Source organism: Neophocaena asiaeorientalis, unplaced genomic scaffold (assembly GCF_003031525.2).
Source record: "Neophocaena asiaeorientalis asiaeorientalis breed wild unplaced genomic scaffold, Neophocaena_asiaeorientalis_V1.1 scaffold962, whole genome shotgun sequence".
NCBI classification, from domain to species: domain Eukaryota; kingdom Metazoa; phylum Chordata; class Mammalia; order Artiodactyla; family Phocoenidae; genus Neophocaena; species Neophocaena asiaeorientalis.
Genome location: NW_020174277.1, coordinates 590,742 through 608,271, shown reverse-complemented (window position 1 = coordinate 608,271; position 17,530 = coordinate 590,742). Strand labels below are relative to the sequence as shown.

Sequence of the window (17,530 nt, the reverse complement as noted above, 5' to 3'; positions counted from 1 at the left end):
CAGCTGGAGGCATGTGAGTTGAGAGGACAGTGGCCCTTTTGCCTAAAAACCTTCCTGTTCCCACATGTTGTTCACCTTGCTCTTTTCGATTTGGGTGAAAACGCCTTGAGTAGGAATACCGTGAGGCTGTTTTCAGTCTCTAAGACCTCAGTGACGGGGTGGAAGGGATCTCAGCATCTTATAAATCCAGGCACTGGGGTCCGGGGAAAGTTATTTACTTGGGGGAGGGTTCATATTAGTTAAAGACACTGAGGCATCCCAAGAGGGATTTTGGTTTTATTCAGGTTAGGGAAAGTGTCCTGGGAGTCTGTGGGGAGGTGGGGGGAGAGAGAGAGAGACAGAGTGAGAGCATGCACCCGCAAAGGTACCAGCATGCCCTGAGGTAAGGATGGGCAAAGAAGGGGATGAGAAGGAGAGCTGGGAGAACCCGGAGCCAAAGTTCAGGATACCACTTCCTCCATCCACATTCTGGCACCTGCCATCAACTCTCCTGTGAATCTCCCAGAACCCTATTTCCTTATGCCCACCTTAGACTTCTCATCTTAGATAGTCTCATTGCTTCCTTGAAGCACTTTTAAACACAAGGAATAGATTCAGCAAATTTCACAAGATATAAGATATATTCTTAAGATTTCTTTCTTTTTTAATTTTAAGAAATTCTATTATTCCCAGCCCCACGGCACCCCTAGAGCTGCTTGATAAGCCCTAGATGACAGCCTTCTTCAAATCTCTGAAGAGCTATTATATAAGGAAGAGGGTTGGAGTTACTGTCAGTGGCCTGGAAGGCAAAACTGGAGTGAGATGAGAAGTTGTAGCCAGGATGCAGGATTCCAGATCAATTTAAGGTTCATCCCTGAGAACGTATTAGTCTGGAACGAAAGATGATTTAAAGTGCCTTTCAATTCTGGCACTCTGTACCTTTCCCCTTCAGGTACTTAAGTCCAGCAAATCCTGGGCTTGAAGTATGAAACCGGGATCCTGGTCTCCCCACCACATCTAGATGCCTTCGTAGATGGTGCGGTGTAATAAAGGGTGCTCGGGCTTTGAAACCAGACAAACTCGGGCTCTAGCCTTTGCACCCTGTGGAGTTGAGTCTGTGGACAACGAAATCCCTTCGCCTCTCTGAACCTTACCTCCCTCCGCTGAAAATGGGGACAATCTGGTGGAGAGTATCTAAAAGGCCCGGGTTGCTGGAGAGGTCCCACACACGTCCCTTAAATATTGAAGGAACTTCTTCAACAGTTAAAAATCTTTCGCCATCTGGAATCCCTGGTACACCCAGGCCCACTCCTTGCGAATGCATGTCACTCCAGGTCCGTCCGGCAGGAGGCACCAGACCCGAGTCCCGGGATCAGGGCCAGGACCAAAAGCCGGGTCGCCGAAGCGAGTGGCCAGGTCCGGAGCGAGTGCCCAGGTGTGGCCGCCGCCTGGGATGCTACAGTACAAGCGCTATAGGTGGTAGAGCCGACTAAACTCCACGGCGCCCGGCGAGCGTGGGCGGGACAGGGCTGAGCTGCAGTGGAAGGAGTGCCGCGCATGCGCACGCGAGGGGCGGGGGCGGTGCCTGCCGGAATCAGCGGCCCCACCCAGTACTGGGAGGTAACGCGCAGAGTAGAAGGCGCAGGCGGCGGGGTCAGCTTCCCTTCTTGAGGTACGAAGTTTTCCCGCACCTAGCTCCCGACTTTGCTCTTTTCAGCCGCGGAGACAGCTCGGGGCTGCAGGTGAGCTGTACATCTCGCAATCGAGACTTTCCTGCCCGTAATTTTCATGCAGCGGTGCAGAAATAGGCAGTTAAAGACGCAGAGAACCTTGGGAGGATTTTGCAGGGGGTGGAGTCTGTTCTCCCGGGGGATCGCTTTTCTCCTCCTCCTGGGAATTATCGGAGTTTCTTCCTTCCGCGGTCCTGAATCTCCCACCTGTTCTCCTTCCTACCTTCCTAGAGCTAAGGAGAGATGGGGAAGAGGGTAGGGCTCTTGGACCATCTAGAAATGCTTGGCAGGGTTTTAAACCTTCCCAGCACCACCCAGACTTCACTAGAAAATGTGTCTTTCGAGCCTCAAGGAGTTCAAAGGTAGGTAATTATTGATACTCAGCATGTGAAAATGCTTTTTATATAATAGCTTACGGGAAATCTCTTAGTGGTTTCCCCAAATTTTGGAGGGCTAAGGGCAAGGCAGGGCCCCTTCATCTGGTTGTGTGCGTTGTGCAGTAAATCATTTTGCTGCATTGCACCCAAGATGCTTTCTGGCCTTTCCAAGGGCTGGGCATAGCGTTTGCGATGGGAACACGTGACACTTCGTACCCACGCCCATCCCGCCCTTGTTAACGCAGCCTCTGGCTTTCCTGTGTGATTCTGAGCAGGACATACGGTCCTGCCACGGAAAAGAAGCACCAGAGCTGATTGCCTTTTGTTTGAATTTTCGCTGTAAGCACGAAACTTCTTACAAGGATTGAGAATAGATTTATTTTGCCTCCTTAGAACAACACTCAGTTCTCTAAGGCGATGAAGGGCTTTTTCCTGGCGCTAGAGCTATACCGAGGGTAGGTCAGTTACGGAATGTCTTAAGGCAGAAGTTTTTCCTTTGGTTCACTTACTCATTCACTCAGCAGGCATTTACTAAGCACCTGCCTAAGTGCTCAGTAGTGGGCTTGGTGCTGTGAGGAAGACAAGATGAATTGAACCTGAGCTTAGTCCTCAAGGAGCTTGACTGGCCCAGAGGGGAGAGAAGCTCACGGGAAGTAAGTCTACACCAGGTAGAAGGGATGCGGCCCCAAGAGAGGGTCAGAGGAAGAACTGGGGGACTCGGAGGAGGGAGAAGAACCAGGCTTCCACCCCAGGTGATTAACTTAAGGAGAGAATTAGGTCCCTCAATTACTACCTGATGAGGAGTGATCTCTCTCATAAGCTTCATCTCTGTGGAAGGGTGCTTCCTGACTGTGTGTTGGGCATCTCAGACTGATTATGTTTAAGTTGGGCTCCATCATTCCAGGGCACCCCCCTCCTGCCCCCACCACACACCTGCTGCTGTTCCATTGTTCCCTGTCTCAGGGAACAGCATCAAAGCTCCCCTCTTCCCTAGTGGTCCAAGCCAGAGGCTTATCCCCCCTGCTCCCTCCCCACACCTGGGCTTGTTGAGTCAACCTCGCTCCACCCTCATTTCTCCAGGCCAGGCCACCATCATCCCTTGCTTGGCTTACTGCCTCCCAGCCTGTCTTCACCAGACTCCCTTTACAGGGCTTCCAGGGGTGATCTGGCCCTTGCTCACCAGCCCCGCCCCCCCCACTTTCACACCCCTTGCACTTGTCTCCATTTTGAAACCATGCCATGCTTTCTCGTGCCACCAGGCCTTTGCACATGTCTCCCTTCTGCCTAGGACATGTGCTTCCTTGCCACCCTCCTCCCTTGGTTTACTCCTGCCCTCCCCGTGACCTCAGCTGGGTCCCTGCTTCCTGGAGGAATTTTCCTTTAGGCTCCAAGGCTCAGTAGGTGCAGCTCCTGGTTGCGCTGCCTGTGCCTCTCCTCCTGAGGGCTCCCTCACGCAGCTGCCGCCTCCATGGTGCTGCACTGGAAGTCCTGGCATACCAGGACCATGTCCATCAGTGGGGCTTTCCATCCCTTCCTGCTGCCTGCACACAGAAGATGCCCAAGAAAAAGTCGTTGATGGAATTTGGTGTAAGTGCAGGTTGTACTATTATGGTTTGAGTCTATGAATGCCAGCATCATGAATCCACCCTACCTCAGTTGATTTCTCGCTGTGCTGAAATAGTATTGCCCTTGTTTATGTCAAGCTTAAAAATGTATATAAGTGTGAAAGAGAAGAATCATTATATGAGCAGTTGGTATTCGTTGGGTGTTCATTGTGTGCCAGGCACGGTTCTGAGTGCCTTATAGCATTAACTCATTTCATCACCACAACAGCTCTGTGTGGTAGATATTTTTATTATCCCTATTTTACAGATGGAGAAACTGAGGTACAGAGATTAAGGAACTTGCCTAACATCACATGCTGCTGAAGTCCAAGCATGCATTTTGGAATGTGATGAGCTCTTTGAGAAAGACAGGAAGTAGGACTGGATGTGAGGCTCTCATAGGGCTGAAGATGGTAGGTCACCAGGTGGAAGACGGTGCAGCGTGGGCTAAGCTCCGAGGCCAAGCAGAATTACTTAATCCAGAATTCAAAACTCTGAGGAACCTCAGGCTCACTTTCACATTCATTCTTTCAGCAGCTAACTCAGTTTTCAGAGGTACTACTGGTTAGGAATGAGACTTCTCTGAGTCTGAAATCTTGGTTCTGCTGTGTGACCTCGGGGCTGCTGCTTGCCTTCTCTGTGCTTCAGTCACCTCATCTGGGAAATGGGGATAGTAATGGGGATAGTACTTACCTCGTAGGGTTGTGGTGATAATTAAATGGGTTGTTACATGTAAGGCCTTAGAGTGGTGCCTGGCACATGGTGATTGCTCAGAAACATCATCCTCATTATTTGTTTATCCATCATTCAGTCAACAAATGGTTTTTGAACACAGGTCCTTCCTTCCTATATGTTCAATCCCACTGGACAACTTCTTGGGCATCGACAACTATCCTGTTTTAATTCTTTGTCCCACAGACATTGAGGATTTTCCATCATTGCCTCCTTTTCAGTGCCATCACCTCCTCCTGTGCCTTGGGCTCCCTCCCCGGACCTTTCCTCACAGTTAAGTGCTAGCTTACTCTCTGAGATCAACTCAAGACCCCTTTTCCATTCTTCTGGGTCAGTTTGTTACCAGTTGCTACAGAGAATTAAAGACCAGGTTAACCTGAATGGCAGCAGTGAGAAAATTGTGAAAATACAAAGAATTCTCATATACCATTCCTCGTAGATACAAAGAACTACTTTCTCCAGGGAGGACATAGAGATGTAAAAAACTTAAGATGTGCAGTCACCACCAGGAATCTTAGAATTTAAAAAGCTGCAAGAACCTTAGAGCTTATCTTGTCTATTTCCCTCACTTTGGGGGAGTTGTTCTTAGGGATGGGGGGTGGTCCAGGGCCCAGCAGCCGCTAGTGACCAGAACCCATGTCTCCAGCCTGTAGCTAGCACACTTTCTCCTACATCTTAGAGAATCCCAGGCAGGATTTCAGTGGAGCTTCTTAGAACTTCCAGCCCCTGGATGTTTCAGCTGCTGCTGTGTTGCCTGCAGAATGTCATGGTCACTCAGTTAACTTCGTGCCAGGGCTGCATTGTACCCTTTAATGGTTTACCATGGACCAAGCGTGGGCATCTCTGCCACCACAGGAGAGCTGTCTCATAACCAAGCTAGTGCAAAGCACATGTTGAAAGGGAATCTTTGGGGACTCCCTGGCGGTCCAGTGGTTTAGACTCCATCAGCGCTCCCAGTGCAGGGGGCATGTAACAAAAAAAAAAAAAAAAAAAAAACCAGAAAGGAAATCTTTGTTTCAGTCAACAAGCAAACGTCCACATTACCCCTTTCCTGTTTTTCGATGTGAGGAGGAGGGGGGACAAATATCTGTACAAATACGAAAGAAAGAATTATAAGGTGGAGTTGCTGAGATCAGGGAATTTAGAGGAAGAAGAGCAGATGCTGCAGACCAGGTGGATGGTGCAGGTAGGAGTGGTTAAGGAGCTTGTGGGGCGGCTGACAAGGGGAGCAGGTTCAGAGGGAGATGGGGTGTAGAGGGCGGCTGGGGATGGAGGTGGGGGAGTGGGGGAACATTCCAGGCACGGGAGTGCAAAGCGGAGATGGCAGCATCACGGCCCTGTGACGAGACCCGGCTAACCAGAGCAGAAGTCCTCCTGGGGAAGTGGAAGGGAGTACACAGCTGAGGGAACAGCAAGTCTTGAAGATAAGGAAGGCGAATCAGCCTCAGGTGTCGCCCTGAGCGTTCTTGAGAGTGATGAGGGTGGCGGGACAGCAGCTGAGTGCTGGCAGAAGTGAAGATCTAGCTGCCCTTTTCTTAGTAGGTTAGAGAAATTCATTTCTGTAACTCTGTGGAATGCATATCATTTTTATACACATTTGCTCCCCCAGAGTCTTATCTTGTAAAATATGTCTCTTCCACCTTGCTTTAGACTTGAACCTTGCCAATGGACCTGATTGGTTTTGGTTATGCAGCCCTGGTGACATTCGGAAGCATTTTGGGATATAAGCGGAGAGGTGAGCCCAAACCAGATTTTTCATCAAAGAGAGGTTGGTCATTGTGCTAGGATCATCTGAGGGTCTGTAAGCAGGACAAGAAGCTAATAAGCGACCTGGTGGGAGGTTGGTGGTTGTGCTAGGATTGTCTGAGGGTCTGTAAATAGGACGAGAAGCTAAGAATCACGTGGTGGATGGGATTCTCGGAAGGATGGGGGTTCCATGGGCCTGGGTAGACAGAGCCTCTCATTCCAGAGCCTGGGCATCTGGGTCTCCCTTTACCTGTTAACATCAATTGCATAACTAATTGACTTACCCTCTTCAGGGCTACTCACTCATTGTCAAATGAGGTTTTTGGTTTGTTTATATACTCATAGTGTCAAAAAACTGAATTATGTTGATACTGTGTGTTGCACAAGAAAATTACTTAGATATCATATCTGAAGTGGTTTCTTCATGTCTGTGCAAAGATGGAAAAAAACACCGAGCTGATAAATTGAAGGATTTTCATGGAGAAAAATGAAAGATCAAGTTTTCTATTTTGCTTTGTTTTAAGGTAAAAGCGTTTGCAGTCATGGTGTCTCATATTTGCTTCTTATATTTTTAAGAAATTCATTAAATGAAGTTATATTTCGAAGAGTGTTATATTGGTGACCTTGGGGGACTTGAATTTCAGGTCTTTATGGTTATCAGGGTTACTTCCTTCGTTAGCGGTTTTTCAAAGGGTAGGAAAAGGGGAGAGAGAGAGAGAGAGAGAGAGAGAGAGAGAGAGAGAGTGTGTGTGTGTGTGTGTGTGTGCGCGTGCGTGCGTGCGTGTGTTGGGGCTGCTGGAGGGTGTGGGAGGAGAGGATTACTTCCGTTATCAGGCATCCTCCTTCACTTGTTGCCTGTAGAATTAGACTACAACCTAGTGCATGTGGCTTCTTGTTCTGGATGGGTTGTGTGTTTTGGTGTGGGAGGTGCTGCGATCTGAATTTAAGGGTGGTTCTTAACCCTGCTGCAATCTGACTTTCCTGTAGCTGTTTAAAACAGATACCTTACAACTGAATCACTTTGCTGTACACCGGAAACTAACACAACCCTGTAAATCAACTATACTTCAATATAAAAATAAAAAATAAATTTAAATCTAAAAAAATACAAAAAACAAAAAACCCCAGAGATGCCTTGACCCTAGGGATTCCAATCCGATCAGCTTCTAAATAGATTGAGTGCCCGGAAGTGGGGACTGTGTGTGTTGGTGACAGTGGCACTGGCACGTGCACCCTGCAGTGCTCGAGTCTATTACAGTGCCCCAGGCAGCGCTGAGCAGGGCGGGCGCTGGGTGGGGGAGGGGGTGGATTGGTGGCTGGCTGGCTGAGTCAGTGACCAGGTTCTTCCTGTTACTCTGTGGTCACAGTCCATCCCTGAGTCCTGATGTGTTGAGGCTGGAAGGTTTGTTAATTATTCAGGACAGAACCATCGCTTGGTTTGAATAGGCCCCCCTCTCTACCTCCATGAGCTGAAAATATCATTTCATCTTATTTTTATCATCACAACCTCAGTAAAAAAATGGAGGCAAGGAGAACAGGGGGAATAAAAGAGGGGCGTAAACAAGTCAGGTAATTGTCCAAGACCGTGCAGTCACTGTCAGAAGCAATACTGCAGGCAGGCTTTATCACCATACCTACCCCTCCCATTGCTATGTACCTGGGGTTCCTCTGCCTCGCATTTGGGGTTCAGCATGAAACAGTCATGTCTTAGAAACTGTCCATGGATAGCCGATACCTAACTTGGCTTTGTCTAATTACAGTGCCCAAGAAGAAATGCATTTTTCCACATGTGGAGTGATGAAGGTATACCTTTCATTTGGGGATTCTCTCTCTGAGCCCGTACTTTTTTTCACCAGGTGGTGTTCTGTCTTTGATTGCTGGTCTTTCTGTTGGATTTTTGGCTGGCTGTGGAGCTTACCGTGTCTCCAATGACAAGCGAGACGTAAAATTGTCCCTGTGTGAGTAAGGCGTTTTTCCCAGTTACGGAGAATCAAAGCTTGGGGATAATTTTTTGATACCTAGCCTCGGTGTACTAGAAGATACTGGTGACATGGCAGGTGGGCATATGCATGTGTGGAGACAGAACACTGTTCTTGTTCCTTTCTACACAGACCTGATCAAAAATAATGATGTTGCTGCCAGGCCTTCCAGCTCAGAAGAATATTTCTATAAAACTTGTTACTAGAAAAATAAAATAAAATAAGAAAAAGCAAGGAATTATGTCTGGATTTTCTGCTAATGCTCCTGAACGCATATTAGCGTAGTTTGTGTTACTGTGAAAATGTCTAAAAAGAGACAGCCTTGCATTATTTTATTTAATTCACAAACAGCTTTTAGGTCCCCCACTTTGCCTTAAGATTTAGAAAAGCAAGGCTGACTCTTTTAGCTTCTTCCCTTGTTGGGCTTATAGTAGGAGAATGTCCACAGGGAAAATGGAAAAAACCTGTGTGTGTTTAAAGCCCCAGGATGCTTGGCTTTCTTCTGTCTGGGTTGAAAGACAAATACAGGGAAGGTCTGGAAAACTACACCAAGGAAATGGTCTCTGTTTAACTTGATGATTATTCAGAGTGCCCTGGTGGGCGTGGAAGAAAATACAAAGGAAGACAAATTGTACCAGTTCTTTGTTTGAGGGAGAGGAAGAGATTAAGTGGGATTTTTTCCCCTTATTTTAAATAGGAGCAAGGGATATTTTTAATAATGACATTATGTCAGAAGATAAAAATATATCAGCAAAATATATATATATATACACACACATATATATGTATGTATATATATAGGGCTTTTAGGCATATGCATTTAAATAGTTAATGTATGTTTATTGTCAGTCATGTTTTTTATATCAGCAAGTGATTTTTCCTTGAAAGTTCTTAAATTGTGACATCAGTGCCCTAATCTCTTCCATAAAACTGCTTCTCTCATCATGCTGGTTTAGCTTCTAAAAGGCTGGTATAATGCTCTGAGTTTAATATTATAAGGCTGTTTTTATGTACTCTTCAGGCATCAAATTTCCAAAATGGAATGCTATAAAATAAAAACAGTCAGCCTTTTCTTAGGATTATTTTATTAATCAGGTCTTACTTTAAAGATTTACTTTAGAAACTGATTTCTTTTCCTTCCATTCAGCTAACTAAACATTTATTGGCTGTCTCTTGTGGGTCCAGGTATACTGCCTAGTGTTCCTAAGGAAACTTGAATAAGACACAGTCCTGACCTTCCCAGGAGTGTTCTATAAATAGAAATTAAGTTAGAAAAAGACTTTTCCTTTTGAAGATATTTCAGGAATGGATTTTAACGTGCTTGTTTCCTCAGAAACCATTTTGATAAGCTATTTTGTAAAGTGTTTTAATAGAGCACTTTATCTTTTCAAGAAAATAGCAACTCAGTACCAATACATAATAGTTGTCATATTAGAAAGCTGAAATGAAATCCATTTTTCCCCCAAGCAAGCACTGATAACATGTTTGAAACGCTGGTTCACGCACCGGTTTGGTTTTTAGTTACAGCTTTCTTCCTGGCCACCATAATGGGTGTGAGGTTTAAGAGATCCAAGAAAATCATGCCAGCTGGGCTGGTTGCAGGTTTAAGGTAAGAAAAACTTATTTTGATCTATTCTTTCCTCTGCCGTCATTTTGAAGTGCTGAATTTTTGGCAAAAGTCAGTTTTAACTTAAAAGGTCAAAGTAATTTGTATTACAATCAGCATGATTATAAAACCTTAAAATATCATCCATTCAATCGTTGACATTTATGTGCGAGTGAGCATTTTTATCAAATACACTTAGCGTTGCTGTGCTATCTGGTCACATGTACACAGTTACCTTTTTCAGAATAAGGAATTCAATTCAGCCTCATTTTTTCTCAGGATTTACCTGTCTGAGACAGTAAAGGTATTCATTTAAATCTGATAATCTCTCTTAGAGAGTTGGACAAAGTGAAAGTCTTGCAGTTACTTTGAAATTTTAAGGGAGAAAACTTAATATTTTTTAAAAAGATAAATAGGGAGCTTCACGTTTCTCTTAATCTCAGTAATTCTATCCATGAGATTAAGCACATTACCAAGTAAAAATTTGTACTTAACATTTTGAATTCTTTGGAAGCTGCGTTTATATGTTGACAGCTATCGACATGTTCATTTTCTTTGATGTACGTTTTCACTTTTTGGAATTTATTCCAAAGAAATAATGAGATGTATACAAAGACTGATGTTTATTGCAAGTTTATTTCTAGTGGAAAACATGATCAACTGAAAAATTAGAAACAGCTTGAAAATTCACCAGTAAGGAAATGGTTCAATAGGTGTTTTGTCCACTTAATGGAATATTGAGCAAGCATTACATGTCATGTTTTCAAAAGCTGTTTAGTGTCATTAGAAAATATTGACATAATAGGAAATGAAAACAGAATAAACAAGCAAATATAGCGTGATCTCAATTTTTTAAAAGTCTGGGTATATAAAAACAAGATAGGAAGTAATATTTCAAATTGTTAGTAATCTCTAGGTGGTAATGCAATGGGTAATTTTCTCCTTTCTATTTTTCAATAGAATTTTCTAGTGTGGCTGGATATAATGTTTATGATTTGGGAATGAAAGTGTGATTATAAAGGACTGCTTTCTAATGATAGCCCTGTTCTAATAATGATACTTGGTGGTGGAAGGGGTCAGAAGTAGGGTTTATAGGTCAAGAAGACAAGACCCCAAACGTGGAAAGAAGCTGAGATTGTAATTATGACATCCCCAAATCACCCCTTGATTAGTTTTTCAAGTTGTTTGCCTTTACTCGTTTTTGAAAGTTTTGTGTTTCTTTCCAAACCTTTCTCTCACAAAGGTTCATCCCAGATTTTCAGAACAGTGAGTTCTGATTTTCCTCCTTCATTCAGTGAACATTTTTAATTCAGTCACGTCTGGAAGTTCAAGTACAGGGATCCAGGGATGGTGAGGTCACCCCTGCCCCAGGGAGTAGAAGCAGGGCAGAGCGCTGGGAGCCAGGGTTCAGTGCCACATGGGTTAGGTGAACGCACGACCCTTCCGCCTCACACCTCCTGGGTCACCCTCCCCTTGCCTGTCTTTTGTTTTAATCTAGCCTCATGACGATCCTGAGACTTGTCTTACTGCTGCTCTGAGAATCCGCAGGAACTGAAAACTAAATTTGAGTCGTTCTGCTGTAATGGGCAGAGCCTACTCTTTGTACTGAAAAGATAAATTCCAATACGGAATGTTCACCGTGGTCTTATTTTACGGTAGAAACTGCAAAAGAAACACTGTCAACTCTGATATGGACACTGGTTTGAGGGATTTTTTTTTTTTTTAAACAAATGGTTTAACTGTTTTCTGATTGTCAGGTACTGGTTTCATTAAAGGTATTTAATAAATCATGATACACTGTTTGATTTGCTGTGTCATGTGGTTTTGTTTGGTTTGGGGTTTTTTTTTTTTTTTGACAGTTCCAAATACTCATGTCTGAAATAAGCTTAAATTAAACTACAACCTACAGATGATGGAATGCCCTAAGTGGGCTTCACAGAATGCTAATGTATCTATTTGTCATTTGTGTTATATTTTAAATTATTTTTTTTCCATTTTAATTGTATTGCTACCAGTGTTTTTTCTTTCTTTAAAATACTTCATCCTCAGCACACTCTGTACCAACAGAATGTATTCAGTATAAAAATAAAAGAACTTCTGTTTTAAACCTGTTTCTCTCATTTTAGTGTCCTCTCTGTATACTCAAATCATCTTTAACATGTTAAGTGTTCAATTATTATTATTTCATTATTATTTTTTTTTGCGGTACGCAGGCCTCTCACTGCCGCGGCCTCTCCCGCTGCAGAGCACAGGCTCCAGACGCTTAGGCTCAGTGGCCATGGCTCACGGGCCCAGCCGCTCCACGGCATGTGGGATCTTCCCGGACCGGGGCACGAACCCGTGTCCCCTGCATTGGCAGGTGGACTCTCAACCACTGCGCCACCAGGGAAGCCCTAAATAACTGATATATTTTTAAAATAGAGAAAGAGGATGAGAGTGATGAAGCCAGGAAGATAGAAGAATAAGATTCTGACCAGCTTTCCTCCTGTGACAGGTGGCAAGATTTTAGGTTTTCAGATTTTTCTCTTTTTATCTACTTGCAGATCATCCTCCTTCCAGGACAAGCCTTGACTGGTGAAATGGGGTGAGATTAGGGGATGCTGAGGTTTTTCACTTTCCAAATTACAGTCATCTCTATATTTTAATGCTGGCATCTGTAGCCCAAAGACGTCAATCGAGAGGATTTTCAATGACTCATGGGGATTTAAAGCAAAAGTGCAGAGTTAGAAAAAGTGGGTCTTTTCACATTTTCCTTTTCTTCTGAAAATGAAAATGTTTTTTAGAAACATAACCCATGCTCATTTTGAAGAAGGTAAAATAGTATAGAAATTAGAAGCCCATCCCCACCTCCCCAAGATAGCCTTGAGAGGTTGATGGGGCATGATGGGGGGAGACCTGGTGGAGTGATAGGCTCTGGACAGCTTGAGGTACCTGGGGAGGGAGGTCCCTGAAAGCAAGGAGGGCTGTGGGGAGGGTAAGGGGTGGCTTTGGGAGGACGAGGAGTGTCTTCATGGTATGAATGGGAGCTGATTTATTTTGTAGCCTGTTACCTGGCTCATTTTCTAAGCCAGCGCTTCCACACATTAAGAGCTCAGCAAAATAAATGAAGAAAAAAGGATCGATTGAGAATATCACCATTTGGAAACCAGAATGAAAAATGGCCAGTGGTTTTTCAACCCTACGTGATACCTGTTAGAACCATGTGAGGGGTTTAAAGCACATTCAGGTACACGAGTGTGCAAGCACACACACACTCTCTCTCTCTCTCTCTCTCTGCCTGGGCCTCACCCCAGAGATTCTGATATAATTGATCTCAAAGAGGACTCTTGATTCTACTGTGTAGCCAGTGTTGAGAACCATTCATCAGAATGATGATGATGTCAATAGCTGCTAAAGCTACGAATAGGGATCTCTGTAGTGGAAATATCGGGGTTGACTGCCCTAAATATTTAACATCACTAAATGCGGGGCAATCAGACACGATGGTCCTCCTGGTGTGAAGCGATAGAAAGCATGCAGCAGTACCTGTGAAGAATTCTTGCCAAAATAATTGACCTGGAATTCATTCAAACCTCTAGATATCAACTTACAGGAAACACAGGAAACAGAGAAGCACCTCAGGAATGTACAGCAAAATCGGCAATATTTATAACGTGGAACTCAACAGGCTTGCTCTTCATAGAGTAGTCCCCAGACCAGCAACATACAGATCACCTGGGAGGTTGTAGCAACTCAGGCACTACCCCCAGAATCTGTATTTTAAGACCCCTGGGAATTTGTATGTACATTCACGTTTAGAAGCACTGTTCTCCAGCTCAAGTGGTTAATACATTTCAAATGACTCTACTTTTATATTTCTATAGGAAAATGTGTAAACTGCATGAAAATCAAAGAGGCAGGGGGAGCCTATAGGTTAAAGAGATTTAAGAGAATGAATTCATTCTTCAAATGAATGCAATGTGTAGACCTTTTTTAGCTTCTCGTTCTAACATAGCAGTTATTCTTTTTAAATGTGATACAATCGGGAGTATTTGAACCATGACTGAACATTTATATAAGGGAATTACTGTTAATTTTTTAAGTATAATAATATTATAGAATGTTTTCCCCAAAGGATCTTTATCTTTTAGACACTCATGTCAAAGTATTTATGGATGAAATAATATGATACTGGGATTTACTTCAAATTAACCGAGCTGTGAGGGGGAGTGGGTAGAAATACAGATGCAACATGAGTGACATTTTGTTGCTAATTGCTGTGGCTGGGTGATGGGTACATAGGGCTTTTTATACACTTCTTTCTATTTTTGTAAATGTATGAAATTTCCCATCATAAAAAATATTTTTAATTGCTCAGCAAAAACGGATGTTATTCGTAATGTATTAAAGCTTTAAAGGCCCTGGTGTGACTTCTGAATCATGAGATTTGGAACTGTGTTCACTCCAGCTTTAGGGATGAATGGGTGTGATCAATGCTCCACCCAGATGAGCCTTCTGAATTCAGGTTTAATGATTTCAAGCCCTGCGGGCACTGTCTAAACACCTTTCAAACGTGCCTTTGAAGTCAAAAAATTAAAGGGCATAATCCATTGTTTAAAGTGTGTAAGAATAAAAGGAATTAAGTAGACCAGTAACTGCATGCCTTTATTTTTTTTATCCTCAGCCTACATTCTAGAACTTTGTCTCCAATTGTCTTGGCATCATGCCTCCATTCTGTGTTGTCCATGGAAATTGGGTTTTAGTAATGTGAATTCTTGGGTAATTTAAGAGAAAGACTAAGGATATTCCTTTCTATGAAAGTCAGTCTAGTAACCTGGTACACAGTTCATTTTCCTGTGTCCATCTAAGGGATATTGAATATATATTTTCTGGTTTATGGAAAGTCTTTATGTCCCGCTTATGACATAAAGTGAGGTTTGCTTTGTTCCCATAAAGATGCTGTCCTAGAACACGCTGCTCTGATTTGGAAAGGTCTGTGCTTCGGTCTCCTTGCAGAAGGATCACTGGTACCAGGAACTAAATTGTTTCTGACAGTGGAATATAAGGCTTTGTAAAAGAATGTATAAAATCCACCAATCAATCAGATAATAGCTAGATAAGCGAACAAGTTAATTTATTTAAAATATATTGGAAAAAAATTAGGCAAAATCAATTCTCTAAGAAATCCCAATGACATATTATGTATCAATCTAATGTTTTTTTAATTTACTTTTTAAAACGTTTTATTTTATATTGGAGTATAGCCGATTGACAATGTTGTGATAGTTTCAGGTGCACGGCAAAGTGACTCAGCCCTACATATGCATGTATCCATTCTCCCCCAGACTCCCCTCCCATCCGGGCTGCCACATAACATTGAGCAGAGTTCCCTGAGCTATACAGTAGGTTCTTGTTGGTTATCCATTTTAAATATAGCAGTGTGTAGATGTCAATCCCAAACTCCCTAACTATCCCTTATCTAATGTTTTTAAATTCTCAAAGAATTTTAAAATATGGAACTTCGCAATTAAGTACAATGTATGTATGTGTGCATAGAGCATCTGTGTGAATGCGCAAGTACATTCTTTTTTTAAAAATTAATTAATTTATTATTTATTTTTGGGTCTTTGTGCTGTGCACAGGCTTTCTCTATTTGCGGCGAGTGAGGGCTACTCTTCATTGTGGTGCGCGGGCTTCTGATTGCAGTGGCTTCTCTTGCTGTGGAGCACATGCTCTAGGTGCGCGGGCTTCAGCATTTATGGCACACGGGCTCAGTAGTTGTGGCTCGCGGGCTCCGTAGTGCAGGCTCAGTAGTTGTGGCGCATGGGCTTAGTTGCTCCGACGCATGTGGGATCTTCCCGGACCAGGGCTCAAACCCGTGTTCTTTGCATTGGCAGCAGGTTCTTTAACCACTGCGCCACCAGGGAGGTCCACAAATACATTCTTGTACTGGAAGCTTTGTTTCAAGAGAGCTTAGCATAAAAATATCCATTTGTTATTGTTTGCACTCTTTTCTACCTCAAAATTACAGAAGCTATTAGACCTGTCACAAGATCTTATTATTTAAAATATTTATTTAAAAATGTAAAAATAAACAAACAAAAGATGGGCTTCCCTGGTGGCACAGTGGTTGAGAGTACGCCTGCCGATGCAGGGGACACGGGTTCGTGCCCCGGTCCGGGAGGATCCCACATGCCGCGGAGCGGCTGGGCCCGTGAGCCATGGCCGCTGAGCCTGCGCGTCCGGAGCCTGTGCTCCGCGACGGGAGAGGCCCCAGCAGTGAGAGGCCCGCGTACCGAAAAAACAAACAAACAAAAATGTACATATATTACCTACTACAGATGTGTTTTTTAAATAGCAATATTTTAATATAATTGGTTTCCTTGGTAATCCTATGTATCTTATTCTCTGTTTTTAATATTTTCCTGATTTAGGAGTATATCTCATACTGCCAAAGGGTCCATAGCACAAAGGAGGTTAATAATTCTTGTTCCACGTGCTAAGATATTACAGGTCAAACAGAAGACTACAGCTCCAAAACACACATTTACAGAAATTTAGTAATGTAGACACAAACGGGCCTAAAAAAATATCCATTTATAAAACACAATATTAGGGGCTTCCCTGGTGGCGCAGTGGTTGGGGGTCCACCTGCCGATGCAGGGGACACGGGTTCGTGCCCCGGTCTGGGAGGATCCCACATGCCGCGGAGCGGCTGGGCCCGTGAGCCATGGCCGCTGAGCCTGTGCGTCCGGAACCTGTGCTCCGCAACGGGAGAGGCCACAGCAGTGAGAGGCCCGCATGCCGCAGAAAAAAAAACAAAAACAAAAACAATATTAGAGGCAGTTATTCCCATTATTACAGGGCTGCTTTAGGTTTTGAAATGATTTGGTGAGGTTAAGCACGTAGCTCCCTGAGTATATTTAAATGATTCTATTAAAATGTTTTGATCCACACTTACCTTCTCAGTGAGTTATACCAGCAAATAGTAAATAGTAGTCTTATTAGTTGGCCCCTGTCCTTTTTTAGGTTATTAGTTGGCCCCTGTCCTTTTTTTTTTTATACCTTTTTTTTTTATACCAGCAAATAGTAAATAGTAGTCTTATTAGTTGGCCCCTGTCCTTTTTTTTTTTTTAAGAATTTTATTTTATGTTTTGGCCACACGGCTTGTGGGATCTTAGTTCCCCGACCAGGGACTGAACCCAGGCCCTCGGCAGTGAAAGTGCTGAGTCCTAACCACTGGACCGCCAGGGAATTCTCGACCCCTGTCCTTCTAATGTCATTTACAATTCATTTATTTGACAAGTTTTACAAATTATACCAGCATACTTATCCATGAAACCCCAGAAAGCTAATTTAGTTTAGTTTGGCAAATCCACACTCTGTGACTGGTTTTCAGTTTTCTCTCCATCCTTTTTCGGTGCAGAAGCAGATAAATTTTACTTCTTTAGTTCAAGCAATGCTTTCAAATAGCTATAGTGTGAAACTATACCTCCCAAAATACTGTATCATCTGGGCAAAATCTTATGGAAGAAAGCCAGACATTGGATCCCCATTTCACCTAGAATAAAATCCAAATTCCTTGACAGGACTGAAGGAGCGTGTCATCTGCCGTCTGCTGCCCCTTCTCATGCCACATAGCACACCCGTTCTCCAGCAATGTCTCTTTTGGCTTGGTGCACCAAAGACACTGCTTTCCATGCTAAGGCTTTGAAAATTCTGGTTCCTCCGTCTGGACCCCTCTTTGCCCATCTTCTTGTATGTCTGGTTCTTTCTCACTTTTGTGTCTCACCCTATA

The 17,530-nt window shown here is 43.6% G+C and overlaps 1 protein-coding gene across 5 annotated transcripts; it reads left to right on the top strand.

Moving 5' to 3' along the window:
• The first annotated feature begins 1,592 nt into the window (after positions 1 to 1,592).
• TMEM14A (transmembrane protein 14A) lies at positions 1,593 to 11,558 on the top strand. 5 transcript variants are annotated; one of them, XM_024755869.1, is made up of 5 exons: positions 1,593 to 1,721; positions 6,073 to 6,157; positions 8,025 to 8,126; positions 9,669 to 9,756; positions 11,252 to 11,558. In XM_024755869.1, exons 2-5 carry the CDS (start codon positions 6,088 to 6,090, stop codon positions 11,289 to 11,291), a joined length of 300 nt encoding a protein of 99 aa, XP_024611637.1. In that variant the 5' UTR covers positions 1,593 to 1,721; positions 6,073 to 6,087; the 3' UTR covers positions 11,292 to 11,558. The 5 variants fall into 5 exon arrangements, with proteins under 5 accessions (XP_024611637.1, XP_024611633.1, XP_024611636.1 ...); XM_024755865.1 differs by having other exon boundaries at positions 10,980 to 11,558; XM_024755868.1 differs by lacking the exon at positions 1,593 to 1,721 and adding an exon at positions 1,730 to 2,071 and having other exon boundaries at positions 10,980 to 11,558.
• Positions 11,559 to 17,530: the final 5,972 nt, after the last annotated feature.

Coding starts and splice junctions, on each gene's coding strand:
- TMEM14A (XM_024755865.1), top strand. CDS start 6,088: ATGGACCTGATTGGTTTTGGTTATGCAGCCCTGGTGACATTCGGAAGC. Junction 8,127..9,668: donor AGACGTAAAATTGTCCCTGT/GTGAGTAAGGCG, acceptor TTTGGTTTTTAG/TTACAGCTTTCTTCCTGGCC. Junction 9,757..10,979: donor GGGCTGGTTGCAGGTTTAAG/GTAAGAAAAACT, acceptor GTTTCTTTCCAA/ACCTTTCTCTCACAAAGGTT.